This window comes from Neovison vison, chromosome 7 (genome assembly GCF_020171115.1).
Source record: "Neovison vison isolate M4711 chromosome 7, ASM_NN_V1, whole genome shotgun sequence".
NCBI lineage: Eukaryota > Metazoa > Chordata > Mammalia > Carnivora > Mustelidae > Neogale > Neogale vison.
The window spans coordinates 47,880,584-47,896,228 of record NC_058097.1 but is presented as its reverse complement, the minus strand read 5'-3'; the positions used below and the strand labels follow the sequence as shown (position 1 = coordinate 47,896,228).

General features: G+C 42.9%; 1 protein-coding gene across 1 annotated transcript; it reads right to left on the bottom strand.

The window, feature by feature from the left end:
- Window positions 1-4,672: 4,672 nt before the first annotated feature.
- Window positions 4,673-5,119, bottom strand: LOC122911737 (60S ribosomal protein L23a-like). Its single transcript, XM_044256729.1, has one exon. It carries the CDS (start codon window positions 5,117-5,119, stop codon window positions 4,673-4,675), a length of 447 nt encoding a protein of 148 aa, XP_044112664.1.
- Between the last annotated feature and the right edge of the window lie 10,526 nt (window positions 5,120-15,645).

Genomic DNA, 15,645 nt, shown 5'->3' with positions numbered 1-15,645 from the left:
ATTCCTGTCTGTAACTGAAGACCAGATGCTCTTGGATGGCAGTGATAACTGTGATGACCCAGGTCTAGATCAGTGGCACTGGATGGGATGGGTTTTGGATGATGCAATCATTTATGCCAGGGTCCAGCCTTGGCAGGTCCAGGTGTCCCAAAGGAGGGGCAGTGTTGGCAAAAGGAATGGGAGAGCCACACAGAGAGTTCTGGTCAGTAGTCAGGCATATCCATTTTATTTTATTTTAGAGCTTCTTATATAGGCAGTTTAATTGGGGTAGGGGATTACATTTGTACAAAGGACATCAAAGGGCTCAGGCACTCATCAGATAATTTTTCTTTGTTCAGCACAAGTTATTCTAGTGTAAGCTATAGTGGGTACAGACTGGCGGCAGGGATGGGGGACAGGGTCTTGCCTCTTGAATAGTCATGTCCCTCTGAAAGCCATGGGAGGGAGAAGAAATATGTGCTTTTTGGTCTGGAGTCTGAAGGAAAACAGGATATAGGTTAAAGGAAAACGAGAAGCTCTAGAGATGAACTAGATAGTAAGGAACTGCAGGAAACAGGATATAGGTTAATGGAAAATGAGAAGCTTTAGGGATGAACTAGGTAGAAAGGAATTGCAGGAAAAGAGGATACAGGTAAATGGAAAATGGGAAGCTATCTGAAGAAACTAAGAATATAGGAGAGAAGTAGGAACCCGAAGGTGTTACCTTTGCTGGAAGCAGGATGTATTTCAGTGGCTTGGCTTGTGAAAGCCTTGGACAAACATCAACCAAAGGAGGAAAGTGTCTATTGTGGTACACATTTAAAGTTCTCCAGTGTCTTGGGTACAGAATAATTTACCTCCTTAAAGTTGCTCTGGCCCACAAGCCTGAGAAATGTTTGTGGCAGATTAGCAAGTGGCTCTTTGAGAGAGATATGGGGATCAGAGGGAAAGGCAAGAGACTATCAGACCATGCTTATCTGTGGCGCTATCCAGTCCTCAGCAGAATTGGGCCTGCATCAGTTCAAACCTTAACCTAGTGAGGCAATGCCCTCGACCAGGCCTCATGGCCCCCAACACATTTAGGTATAGCTTTAAAATGTCAGAAACGTGGGGAGCAAGAAGCCTTCTGGATAGTGGAATAGGCAGGATTAGCAAGGTGTGTGCTGTGGTTGCACCCAAACCCTCGTTTCCCATGTATATTGATAAGGAAAACCTATCCTATGTTCTGAAGTGGCCGACCAGTCCAACAGGGGAATCCCAGTCCCGGTCCCAGGGCCATCCCAGGCTTTCCTCTAGCCCTACCAGCCACTCTGTGCAAGAGTGGCACAGATATGGAAGTAAAAATGTATAAGTACCCCCTTTGTTTTTGCTCAGGGTTCAGACCTTGAGAGAGTACTCTCTTTTGAGCCTGCGGGTATGAAATCAACCTCTGGTCCTCCATGGTCTCTGAGTGCCACTTGGTCCTTTGGCCAGGATCCAGTCCACAGTCCATAACAATATAACCACTATCAAGGTTATATCCATTGCAGATGGGGGGACCTTTCAGGGAAGCAGCTGTACTGCTGTGTGGGGCCTTCTCTCTATTCAGTACCATAAGGAGTATGGGCTCAGGTTCTGGCTCTGTCCGTGGTGCTGATTTGCTACAGGAGCAGTTCAGCGGCGAGAGGCAATGAGCATTTCTGCTTCGAACAGTCCAACCCAATTGGTCACTGACTACTGAATGAATAAATAAGATTTGATATGTAGGTACAATGGAATATTAGCATAAAAAGGAATGAAATCTTGCCACTTGCAACAATGTGGATGGTGCTAGGGAGTATTATGCTAAGTGATATCAGTCAGAGAAAGAGAAATACCATATGATTTCACTCATAGGTAGAATTCAACAAATGAAAAAGTGTGCAATGAGAAAGAAAAAAAAAAGAAAGAAAGGGAGACGCAAAGAAAGAAACAGATTCTTACCTATAGAGAGCAAGCTGATGGAAGCCAGTGTCCAGGTAAGTAAGCAGATGAGTTAAATTAGTTACAGGGTTTAAGGAGTACAATTGTGACAAGCACCAGGTTTTATATGGAATTGTATAGTCACTATTGTACTCCTGGAATGAATATTACCTTATATGTTAACTAACTGAAATGTAAACAAGAGCCTTAGAAATGTTTTGTTTTGGCTGACTTAAACTTTTTGTCTTAGATTGATTGACTCCTAGCCATTGCAGAAAAAATAATTTTGGAAACAAATTGAAACATTTCTCTTTCCTCCCTTCCAGATTCCCCCCAAGTTCAGAAACTCTCAGTGACTATTCTACTTTTATGCCAAAATATGTATTTGCATAATTTCAATAAGACTATGTCTGCTTATGACAAGAAACATAAACAAACACTGGCTATGGGGCACCTGGGTGGCTCAGCACATTACCAGGCACCTACCTTGACCTCTGGTCATGATCCCAGCATCCTGGATGGAGCCCAGCATCAGGTCCCTGCTCTGGGGAAGTTGCTTCTCGCTTTCCCTCTGTCCCTTCCCTTGCTCATGCTCATACTTTCTCTCTCAAAGAAATACATAAAATAAAAAGTAGTGGGGCACCTGGGTGGCTCAGTGGGTTAAAGCCTCTGCCTTCGGCTTGGGTCCTGGTCCCAGGGTCCTGGGATTGAACCACACTGTGGGCTCTCTGCCTCACAGGGAGTCTGCTTCCCTTCATCTCTTTCTGCTTACTTGTGATTGTCTGTCCAATAAATAAATAAAATCTTAAAAAAATTTTTAAACAAAAGTATTTACCAAAGCTTTGACTGGAGTGTTGTAGCTGTGAATGAGCTGCATAGACTCAGACATGATGAGACAGCTGAAAGGGACTAAAATTCACTTTATGCAACCAATGAAGACCCTTTGGAAATATCATCCTGACACCTTGCTTAGAGAGTGTCCAGCAGCCTTACCAGGTTATTAAGAAGGTCACTCTGTAACAGGTGCAGGAAACTCGAGATATTTGGGGATCTTAAGATAAGAGGAACTCGGGACGCCTGGGTGGCTCAGTTGGTTGGACGACTGCCTTCGGCTCAGGGCGTGATCCTGGAGTCCCGGGATCGAGTCCCACATCAGGCTCCCAGCTCCATGGGCAGTCTGCTTCGCTCTCTGACCTTCTCCTCGCTCATGCTCTCTCTCACTGTCTCTCTCTCTCAAATAAATAAATAAAATCTTTAAAAAAAAAAAAAAAGATAAGAGGAACTCACCCAAATCTATAGGACTCCTGGGCAATGTCTGTTGGGAAGTATTTGGCTTGACTTTTGGCCTGGGGGCACTATTGAAAATTCAGTCTAGAGATTCATTATGAAATGATCAGCAAAGCTGGTTTTAAAGAGGCTGTAAGACAGGGTGCCTTGGTGGCTCAGTGGGTTAAGCTGCTGCCTTCGGCTCAGGTCATAATCTCAGGGTTCTGGGATCGAGTCCTGCATTGAGCTCTCTGCTGGGCAGGGAGCCTGCTTCCCTCTCTTTCTCTCTCTCTCTGCCTGCCTCTCTGCCTACTTGTGGTCTCTCTCTGTCAAATAAATAAATAAAATCTAAAAAAAAAAAAGAGGCTATAAGTCAAAACTCTATTCTTGGTGTGCTTATGTAAATAACCAGGCCAAGTTTTCTTTCTTGAGCGAGACTTACTTTACAATAAAGTTAGTGTTAATTTGGGTGTGTTTGGTAACAATGAGGTGATTACAGAGAAAAATATGTTTTAATAACACATATGTATAGATAAAAAATTATAATAGTATTCATAATAAAATGTACTGAATCCAGATTTCTTCTAGGGTCGTCTAGTGCCTGGCTTCCAATCCCTAAATTAACATTTTGATTCTTCTCCCATGTTTCACATTTGGAATCATTTGAGAACAAAAATTGCCCTTTTCCCCCAAAGGTCTGCAAACTTAATGTAAATGATCTGATGTAATAAAATTGTTCTAATAACTCCCGTATAAACAGTCTTAGGACTGTGGCTCCATGAGCCACTGAAAACAAGAGCAGATGCATTTGAACTATAACCCAGGAAGATCTGGGTGGTTGCTACCTGTCCTCTATCTCAAGATACTTCAAGTCTGACATCTGACCAGATGTCTGGTCAACTGCTACCCTTAGAAGACAGAAACTGGCTTAACATTTGGTCTAATCATGAATCACCATTCTCCTTTTGTTTTCATGTAAATGCCTCATTTAATTACATTGCCTGCAAATGTAATTAATGCAATTAATTACTGCATGCATGCATGGCTTCAGTAGGATCTATCAGTTAGATATTTTCTGCAGGAAACTGGGAAAATAAACATAAGTACCCTGGTCCATCCCAGGCCTTCAAGGCTCTAAATCAGGACATGAACCTAAAGGCCTCTTGCAGAATGTGTTTGGACAAAAGCAGACTGGTAAACTCCCTCCTGACCTACTGGATAGTAATTATCTAAATAGGCCTCTCCAAACAAACCCAGGTTATGGGAGGAAAGAGGCTATTGTGGATGAAGGGGCTTCTGACTCTCTCTCTCTCACTGTTCCTGCTCCTAATAGATGGGGGGGCTTCTCCCTCACTCATTGCCCATTTTAATGCCTCTGACTGGAGCCAGCTGTGGTTAGTCTCCCTCAGGATGGGACATTTTTTATTTATTTATTTATTTTTAATCATGAGAAAACAGTATTTAGATTTAGCCAGCTGGACTCAGTTTAGATTATCCCAATTTTGTTGGCAACATCTAAAGTATCATAGTCAGGGGCCAGCCGAACATATGCCTTCTTCTCTCCATCAGGCCTGATTAAGGTGTTGACCTTGGCTACATCAATGTCATAAAGCTTCTTCACAGCCTGTTTGACATCCACAATGAACACAAGAGTGTTGTCTTCTATTTCCTTCATGGCTGACACAGTAGTCAGGGGGAACTTGATGATGGCATAGTGATCAAGCTTGTTTCTCCTCGGGGCGCTCTTTTGAGGGTATTTGGGCTGCCTTTGGAGACGCAGAGTCTTGGGTCGTCGGAACGTAGGTGATGTGCGGATCTTCTTTTTTTTGTGACTGTGGACACCTTTCAGCACTGCTTTCTTGGCTTTCAAAGCCTTTGCTTTGGCTTCGGCTTTGGGAGGGGCAGGGGCTTCCTTCTTAGCTTTCGGCACCATCTTCGTAAAAGGGGAGGATGGGACATTTAAGAGACATTCCCAAGCAGCTGCTGAAATGCCCTTTGTTTCAGGGGAAATTCCCTGTCATCTCTGGCCTGTTATAGACTGCCTAATTCCCCTTGTTGGTGGAAAAAGCATGGTGCTTAAACCTCTGGCCAAGTGGACGACACCCTCTGTCTTCTTTCTGGGAGCACTTCCAGGCCCCTCCTCCCATTTCTGCACAAGCATGGGTGGGGCCTGAATTACTGGATTCTTTACAGGCCTCCCTGCCTCCAGAACCATTGGCTTCTCCTCCTCCTCCTACTCATTGTGAGGAGCAAAGAAGACCACCCCGTGGACTTGGCATAGCCCAGTTAAGTTTTCCCCACCAGTGTTCCAGGTAAAAATTGGCAATGCGGTGGTACTTTGTTGGTTTAATTAAGATAGACATGTCTTTAAGGTTACTGGCATAAAATGTGAAACTTTTATCCTATTGAGGTTTGCTAAAGGTCAAATAAATAAGCTCATGCTACCTCTTTTGGGATTTGATAGCAAAAAGATGACTTGAAATGATGGTTAACGCTGTCTGTCTCAAAGTTTTCATGGGTTATTGTTAAGAAAGCTTTCAAAGTCTTCGGTAACCTGAAATGTTTTGCTTGGATGATAAGTGGGATTGAATTCATTGGACATCTAGTTTTATTTCAAACGAAATAAAATACTAAAGCATTGATTACTAAATATAGGACTGTGCTTTTGACTTCTTATTGAAAAGGAACTAAGGATATTTGAATGTGTGGGTAAAAATGCTTTGTGCTTAACTGATTCATAAATTTTGTCATCCAAAGAGTTCTGATGTAACAGTTCACAGTTGATTACTACTTAGTCTTCCCTGGAGACTAAGATTTTGAAGAGAGCAAAATGCTCTTAAATGTAATTAACACCCATAGAAATAAGAAAAGCAACTCTGGGGGTGCCTGGGTGGCTCAGTGGGTTAAGCCTCTGCCTTTGGCTTAGGTCATGATCTCAGGGTCCTGCGATCGAGCCCCACATCAGGCTCTCTGTTCGGCGGGGAGCCTGCTTCCCTTCCTCTCTCTGCCTACTTCTCTGCCTACTTGTGATCTCTGTCTGTCAAATAAATAAAAAAAATCTTAAAAAAAAAAAAAAGAAAAGCAACTCTGTGTGTACAAGGAAGATCAAAGAATGGGAATACATTTTTGTTGAAGGTAAAAGAAAGTAGTTTTGTCCTAAATGAGACTGCTTCTTTGGAGAAAAGTGGCCTGGGAAACATCTGAATTCAAAGAAAAATTATAGAACATTTTGAAGGGAAATTTTTGGAAAGGAATTTTAGGTGTGGTCAGGGTAGACTAAGACTGAAATGAATGGGTTTTAAAGTACATTGGTGTAAGACTGAGAGTCTCCTTTATTTCTGTAAAAGACAAAGTTTTCTTGAATTTTTGGTCTGCTCTTGATGAGAAAATGTGAACAGTTGTTTTTCTCTTTCCCTTCCTGGAAAAAACAGTTTCTCTATTTTGCCTTTATCTGTAAGGATGCCTAATCCTCTTTAGGCCTATGGTTGAAAACATTCTTTTTTTTTTTTTAAGATTTTATTTATTTATTTGTCAGAGTGAGCACAGGCAGACAGAATGGCGGGCAGAGGCAGAGGGCGAAGCTGGCTCCCATTGAGCAAGGAGCCCGACGTGGGACTCACTCCCAGGATGCCGGGATCATGAACTGAGCTGAAGGCAGTGGCTTAACCAACTGAGCCACCCAGGTCTCCCTGAAAACATTCCTGTTATGCCCCCACAAAAATGGGTCCATGATTAAAGGAGCAAGACTGATATAAAGCGAAGGTCAAGCAAAGCTTTATTTCACGCCAAGCATCGAGAAACAAACCGACTGGTCAAGGCCGCACCTCTTACAAGAGAGGGCGTCCCTTCTCTGTTTCACAGACTAGCTTTTAAGGGCAAAGGCCACGCAGTTGGGCCTGGTCGTGCACGGTGGCCAATGAGATTGTAACACACAGAGAAAGCTGCACAGTGATGCTAGGTGCCCAATTGAATTACAGCTTACCCTCTAGTAACATTTGAACCAGCCTATCACCTTGGTTAGAATTGGCGCCCAAAAGGCTCCCAAAGGGTGGGGCCCATACTCCTTGGTAGCTAGGGAGAAGGTGTGTATCCCCCCACTGATCGGATGTCTCCACCTGGCCTGACCCACCCTTGTATCTGGGGCTGGTTTCTGGGACTTGTTTTTAAGTAAATCCCCTGGGGGACGGGGAGCAGGGTCAGTTTAATGGTTAAACAACAAGATTATTGCTTAACCTCAATGGAAGCCTATGGCTAAAATATAAAAATTTAAAATAGGTCCTTACAATTCTGAGGTTTTAACAAACTTCCCCAAGACATAAATCATAAACAAAGCCTTGCTGACTAGCTAGGCTTGTTTGCTAGGTATATTACCTCTGGTATAAGGTCACCATCACTTGATACTCTGATTATTGATACACTGATACAGAAATAACAAAATTTCCTTGTGATTTGCATCATAATGAACTCTCTTATCAGATCATTAACAGTGTCCATTTCTGAGTTTTTGTAATTTCTAATTGCTGTAATTCTCTTGCAAAGTAACTGTCATTTGCAAAGAGGTTGATATAAAGGACTTTTAGGAAAAACACAGGTATTCACTATCAATGAGGTTAAAACTGAAATGGGTAAGAATTTCCAGAACTATCTAAAAAACTGCATTCAAATTAAACAAGAATTAGTAACATGGGACTACATGAATTAAAAAAGATGGTTATAGTTTTGTGCCTCTTGACACATGGCTGGTTCTCTTATGTTTGCTCTTCCAGATTAAGAAAACTTTCTCTTAAGATATCTGTGTTGCGCCTGGGTGGCTCAGTGGGTTAAGCCGCTGCCTTCGGCTCGGGTCATGATCTCAGGGTCCTGAGATCGAGTCCCGCATCGGGCTCTGTGCTCAGCGGGGAGCCTGCTTCCTCCTCTCTCTCTCTCTCTCTCTCTGCCTGCCTCTCTGCCTACTTGTGATCTCTCTCTGTCGAATAAATAAATAAATAATCTTTAAAAAAAAAAGATATCTGTGACTTAAAAGAATGGAATGTGATAAAGAATCTGTGAACAAACTGAAGCATTTAACTTCTCTTTCCACCAGAACCCTCTAAAATTCAAAAGGTCTCAGTAAGTATTCTTTCTTCCATGACAATTACAGTCATTTACATAAGTTCGATAGAATCTGTTCTCCTAAGGGGACACCATTGGAAACACTAGTTATTTTACCAAGGCTTTGACTGAAGTGTCCTATTTGAGAGAGAGCCACATAGACTAAGGACTATAAATGGTTTTAAAGAACTTAGGTTGACTTTATGAAACCTGGAGCCCTAAAGCCCCTTGCTTTCAGATTTCCCAGCAGCCTTACCCAATGAGGAAAGAATGTCACTTCCTGGCAGTTGCAGGAACCTCAGGATATATTGGGGACCTTGTGAAGAGGGATCTGCCCACATCTACAGGGACTGCAGGCACGTCTGATGGAAAGTACTTGACTTAGCTTCTGGTCTGGAGAGGATACTAAGGGTTCACCCTAGAGATTCCTTCTAAGAAGTTCCAGCAAAACAGATTCTAAAAGATCTGTATGATCAATCATTATTCTTACTGAGCTTATGTAGACCACGTTTGTGAAAATTGGACTGGTTTTGAAAACTAATTCATCTTGATATGCCTATCTCTGGGAATAAGGGTGATGTTCAAGAGAAATTATGTTTCAGTAACACATCTTTGCAGATGTTAAATCCTAGTTCTGGTTATCTTCGAATGTTGTTTGCCTAAGCTAAACAACCTGAGGTAAACGTCAGAGAGATTGCCACACAAGTTTGTGTATAGACAGCCTCTTTGCTTATTGTTCTGTGGAGATAATAACCCCATGAGCATATGATGATTTGAACAGCTGAAAAATGGGTTAGATTCCCCAAGAATTGTATATCTGAGCTAGGACTTGGACCAACTCTGTGAGGCTCAGAAGGACAAAATCACTCCTTAAAAACTGGAGTTTACACTGCTCCATGGGATTAACTAGGACTTGTGGAGATAATGGATAACCTACTTTCTCGATGATTCAACTGGATGATGCATTTGGGAATACCCTTACCTCTTGAGACAAGTTGTCTACCACTTGTTAATGTATTCCATGTAATTAGAATATTCTTTTTTTAAGATTTTATTTATTTATTTGAGACAGAGAGAATATTTATTTGAGAGGAGAGAGGTCAGTGGGAGAAGCAGATTCCCTGCTAAGCAGGGAGCCAGATGTGGGATTCGATATTGGGACTCCAGGATCATCACCAGAGCCAAAGACAGTTGTTTAACCGACTGAGCCACCCAGGTGCCCTAATTAGGATATTCTTAAGGCTAGACTTCAAAGAGGGTTTTTGATGCTTTGTTCCTTAGTAATATTTGTCTTAGGAGCTGATGAAGTCTTAGAATATAGATAAGGTTCAATGACATAGAGTTTAGAGCCGATGGACAAGAAAGAATTCATGAGACATCTTTGGTGCAAAGTGGTGGTTTATTAAAGCACAGGGGCAGGACCCGTGGGCAGAAAGAGCTGCTGCACCGGGGTTGTGAGGAGTGGTCCATTATATGCTTGCAAGTTTCTGGGGGGTGTTTAGGGATGACATAAGTCTCTAAGGAATTTTGGAAGCAAAATTTCCAGGACCTTGAGGGGCTAGCAATTGTTGGGAAAAAGGATATTTGTTACTAGTAATAAAACCTTTTTGTGAGACCCTTTAGATATATATCTGTGGGCCATATGATTGGGAATGATTGTCAACACTATCTTGGAGGGTTTAGAGATAAAGTTTCCAAAGGAATTGTTAAAGTAGACTTCCAGGGTCCTGGTTGGGGGAGGGGCCGGTCAGGCTAGGATTGTTAGCAAAGCCTTAAGGTGGGGCTAGTTGAGTCCCTAGAGGAATGTCACTCTGCCTGTTTTAAGGGCTTGTCAGTAGATAAGGAAATTTAGTAATTTTTCTTCTGCCTCTGTTTCCCACATCATATTGATGAAACACTACAAACAGAGACTTTAGTCAATCATAAACATCCCTCCTGGTAAAAGGAGCCTCAAAACTCCCAGTGGGACAGTGCCTGACTGGAATGACTTCACTTCAGGTTCAGAGTGTCTTAGAGACCAAAAACCACCAATAGATGATGGGAGGCCAACTTATTAAATACTGGGCTGTGCTTATAGATATGCCTGAAATATACTTAAAACCTATCAAGCTTTAAACTTAGCTACTCTAACGCTTGACCCTGACCATCATACTTCTACAGAGCATAGCTGTCTAGAGATTACTGATCTTGTTATTCTAGTCAATGAGATTTAGGAAATTCCCCTCTTGAAATTTGAGACAGCAGTTTACTGGTGGCAACAGTTTCATGGAAAAGGGAGCAAGAAAACTGGGTGTGCTGTAGTACTCACTTGTGCTTTGCAATTGGCCAAGCCTTAAAAATTAATATTTATACTCACTCCAAATATGCTTTCCTAGTCATGCATGCTCATGGAGCAATTTGGAAGAAGAAGGGATTATGATCAAGCCATAAATCCCCAGTCAAATATGGGCTGAAATGACTACTCTTCTTAAGGCTGTACACATACCCAAGGAGGTAGCTGTAATTCACTTCAAAGGACATCCAAAGGACATGACCTTGGAATCTAAAGGAAACAGTTTGGTAGACCATGCAGCCAAGCCAGCAGCACAGAATAAACAAATACGAAGTCTTGTACCAGTCTGAACTCCAAGAAAGTCCATAAGAGCAGTCTATTCAGACTGAGAAGTTCACATAGCCCAGAAACAAGGATATTCAAAAATGCATAGGACTGTCTTGATGACAATGAAGGAAAAGATCTTTATACACAAAAATAAGCAGTGGAAGGTAATACTGGGTTTACATTCAGGCTGCTGATTTGTGTAGAAGGCCCACAGAGGTAAGGAAAACAAAACAAAACAAAACATAACAAAAAACAACAACTTTGCTAAGAAAATTGGTCCCTACAAAGTGACAGAGGATTGTCTTTTATGACACAAATTCAAAAGATGACCCCCCAAAACTGAAGAGCCTTTGCTACCTTGACTGCAGTTAAAGTGATGAAGTTTAAGAACACAGGTGAGATTCAGTGGAGTGAGATCCAGAGCTGATGACCAAGAAAGAATTCTTGAGACATCTTTGGTAGAAAATGGTGGTTTATTAAAGCATGGGGACAGGACCCTTGAGCCGGAAGAGCTGCTGCCCTGATATCCTGAGGAGTGGCTGATTATATACACAGGAGTTGGGTAGGTGAGGACAAAGTGGGTGTTCAGAAGGGCTATCATGGTAAAGAAGATTTTTAGGATACTGAAGGCATGGTTATTGTCAAGCCAAGGCTTGCCCCCACCCCCATCTAATGAGGCACTAACAAGAAGACAGTTGGGCGTTTCCTGGTGGAATGTCACATTCCTCCTATCACACATCCTTGTCAATGAGCTTTAGCTTTAGAAGAAATTTAACTTTATTTACATTTTCTTCCACCTCAGCCTCCTTCAGTTTTATGGAGGGGAGGGTGATGTTAGGGTTTTAGGAGCTGAGTTACTTGTCTCTGGAAGTTATACTATTGATAAGATAGCTTTTTTGTTGTAAATCACTAGGACATTTGTAAACCGAGGGAGACTCCTGTCTTTGCAGGATTGTGGTCTCTGCAAGTTAACTATTTGTTTTTATTTTAGGGCAGCCAGGAGTGCCTGAGGGATGTCACATGTGTCACCAAGGTGGGGGGGGCTGTAAGGTGCCAGCTTTTGCTTTGTCCTCAGCCAGCCTTCTGCTCCCTCATCAAAAGGAGGCCCCAAATTAGATGGATGTCTGCTAGGGGGACCCAGTGGCTATGTGGCTCTCATATGTCCATGGCTTCCCTCAGGCTGGAGGGTCCACTGTGCTCTGGGTTTTGCCTGGGTGCACAGATGCATTATTAACACCATGATCAACCAGCCAACCTTCTAAGTGTATTTTTATTTTTGTTTCCTTAATTAATTAATTTATTTGACAGCGAGCGCACAAGCAGGGGAGTGGGAGAGCAGGCTCTCTCTGATGTGGGGCTCCATCTCAGGACCCTGAGATCATGACTCAAGCCAAAGGCAAATGCTTAACAACAGAGCCACCCAGGTGTCCCTAACCTTACAAAGTTAAAACTGGTGGACACTTTCTGTGTCTCATTGGTAGTACCACTTAATTCTTTTTTTCCTCTTTGGGACTGGAGGTGGTTGTTTGACACAGGAAAGCTCTTAAGTACATGATCAAAGCCCTAAATGACTCTCAGAATAGCATTTCTCTACTAAATACTTAAGTAACATGAATGCATGAAGCAGTTTTTCTGACTAGAAAGGTGTTAGATGTTGTAACAGCTGCACAAGGTAGAACGTGTGCTATCCTGAAAACAAAATGCTGTGCACACAGTCTAGATGACCACGAAAGTATTTCTGGGTTTTAACAGACATGGACACTCATATTGGCATGTGACAATCGCTCTTCTTCCTTCAATGCTTAGGGAAACTCCTAGAGTCCAGGAGATTTTGTCAACTATCAGAGGACCCTTATTTAGGGTTCTTTTTATGTTGTCGTTTTGTCCCAAGTCTCCCCACTTGGTCATGAGATGCCTTACCTGCCATGACTTCAAGCTCACAGATGTTCCTTTCCACCCAAGATGTCCACATACACAGTCTCCCTTGGATTCAGCTGCTTCTGTTTCATAAGTCATGTCTGTATAAGCCCCAAATGACCAATGTTGACCCATAGGTAGGGACATCGCTATGTATCTATTCAGCAGGTAGAAGTTACAAAAGATGAGAACTTGCACTCTGAGCAACCTTCAAGATTTAAGGGTAGAAACTGTTCGGTGGGGGGGATGATATGAAAAATAAAGGTGAAGAAAAATTATTATATTTCTTCACAATTACAGCCCACTGACAAGTCCTTGATACAGGCAGAGTTGCCCTCCCTCCAGGGATCCAACTGCCTCCCAGCTTAACATTTTGCCAGGGGCAATAGGCAATCTTAGCCTATCCCCCAGGATCCTGTAAATCTCCTTTAACATATAAAAACTGCTTTCGAATCATCCTTTTTCTCTACCCTGCAAAATACATGTTGGCAATCATCCTCCAAACTTATGACCCTCCCATATACATCTAAAGGGCCTCAGGCCAGAAATTTTACTAAACAGTAATAAATGAACTTTCCTAACAATAGCTAGCTCCCTCAAGGTGTTGGAAACCTTGTTTCCAAAATACCTGGGAGCCTTAAGCTATCCCTACCCTCCTCAGAACATAGATGTATATAATAGGTCACTTCTCATGATCCCAGGGCAACTCTTTTTGCCCACAGGTCCTGTCCTCCAGCCTTAATAAAACCACATTTTTACACCAAAGTCCTCTCAAGAATTCTTTATTGGCCATCAGTATTGGAACCCTAATGCCTTTTCTGCCTCATCTATAAGGAAGAGAGCTGACGCCAGACATTAACTTTTTAAATCATGAAGAGTTGTCCCAATGGATTGGCAAACCATTGCTGGACATGCATTTTCTATTTCCTGCGAATGTATGTCCCCTGTTTGTAATTCTAAATCCTCTCTCCTTGTCCTCTCACAGTGGCACAGAAGCCCCTGTCACCTGTCTCTGAGCCTCATGTCCTTCAGTTTCCCATAATTAAGATTTTCTTTTTAGTTTCCTTAAACTGTCTTACATCTTTTTAATTATTAACAGGCCAAAATGAGAGTGGAGCAAGAAAACCAAGTTTTTCTTTCCTAAATTCACTTCTGCTGTATGACCCGATCTCCATGCCTCAGACCCCAAATCTAATGTGAACACAAAGCTGGGGATCAAGAGGAACAGCAGCTTCATCGTTTCACCGGCAAAGGAGGCCTCAGCAGGTCGGTCCAGCAAACCTGCCACAAACCCGGAGAAGGGGCTGGGGGTTCTAGGGCAAGAGAGAATCTCACCAGTTTCCGCAGGAATTGTGTCTGTGCTCCCTGCCCTGTTCACTGTGTTGTCAGGGTGGAACCAGGTTCCTGAAACAAAGAAGGGCTGAGAAGGGGAGAGGGGAGATTTGGAGGGGAGAGGGAAAGTGTCATTTAGTTTGAAATGGAGTCTCCCTGAAGCATTAATGCAGCCATTTTCATTTCTGTTCAGCTTGATGCTCTGAAGTGGTTTCCATTTTAGTCACCAGGACAACTGGAGGAAGACCACTTCATATATTCCAGTGAGAAACTATTCGGTATTTTCTAGAATGGGTAAAATAATGAAAAAGGCTAAAACACCATATTTCATGGAGAATGTTGAAGAATCCAAATTCTATATTGCTGATGGTATGGTAAAAGTACATTCAGTTTGGAATACTATTTTGGAGTTATATATGAAAATAAACATTTACCTAATAAAGGGGAGCATTTTGTCCCTCTAAAATACATCTTTAGCCTAAGGATTATATTAGGCTGGTATTTTAAAGAAAGGGCAAAAGAAAAGCTCTGAAACCCAGGTTTCCCTCTGTGAGATACTTTGCATTGATATGGGAAAACTTCATTTTAAGGGTGTCTCCCCCTGTGTAGCGGAAAGAGGGAGAAGGTGTCAGTCTCCAAAAACTCTGATCAGTGGAGAAGATGTGGATCTAAATGCGGTCACAACCACAGCCTTGGTTTCCCTTCTTCTTGGGCTCTCCTCCCCAGATGCTTTCCAAAAGCATCACCTGTGCGGTTTCAAGAAGCATCTTATCTGCTGTCCCTCCCCCTCAGATTCTACCCATCCATTTGGTGGAAACAACATTGTTGCATTACTAAGGGTGGCAGGAGATTCTCAGTGGGCCAGAGGTTAAGCACAAGGGCTTCTGGTGGTTTTATGGGAGTGGAGAGCAGAGTTTGGCTCACGGAGAGGTAAGGTGGTCTCTGCTGCGTGAGTCTGGGAGGGTCAGGTCCATGCAGCGCACGGTCCCTATGCTGAACTGAATTTCTGGGCATTCAGTGGGAGGGGAGCCCCCTGAAAGCTGAGAAGGAAAATTCAAAGATTAGTATGGCAGTAGGAGCTTATTTGAATAGCTCCTGACACAATGGAGTAGGAATTTGAGCCTTTTCTGTGCTTCAGTGTCCTGCCTCCAGGGAAGCAGTTTTGATAAGAGAAATCCTTGTTCTCAGGAGGCTGACCCATCCAGCAGGGAATCCCTGGTCTTGGCCCCAGGCCCATTCTGGATTTTCCCCCCTTTACCGCCATCCATGGCCACAAGAGTGGCACAGATACGGAAGTAAAAGTGTATAAACTACCTCCTTTGTTTGTGCCCCGGGCTCAGACCCTGGGAGAATGGTCACTCTCCTCAGAGCCCACTGGTGTTAAATAAACTCTGATCCCCATGGTCTCCCAGGGCCGCTCGGTTCTTCTGCAGGATCCAGCCAGGTCCCAGAACAGTTTCCAGGTGCACAGGCTCTGTTGGTGGCCTGAAGGGCATTTTCTCCTGATGCTGCTGTGATTT

Bases quoted from the DNA above. Each gene is read 5' to 3' on its own strand.
- LOC122911737 (XM_044256729.1), bottom strand. From the start codon at position 5,119: ATGGTGCCGAAAGCTAAGAAGGAAGCCCCTGCCCCTCCCAAAGCCGAA.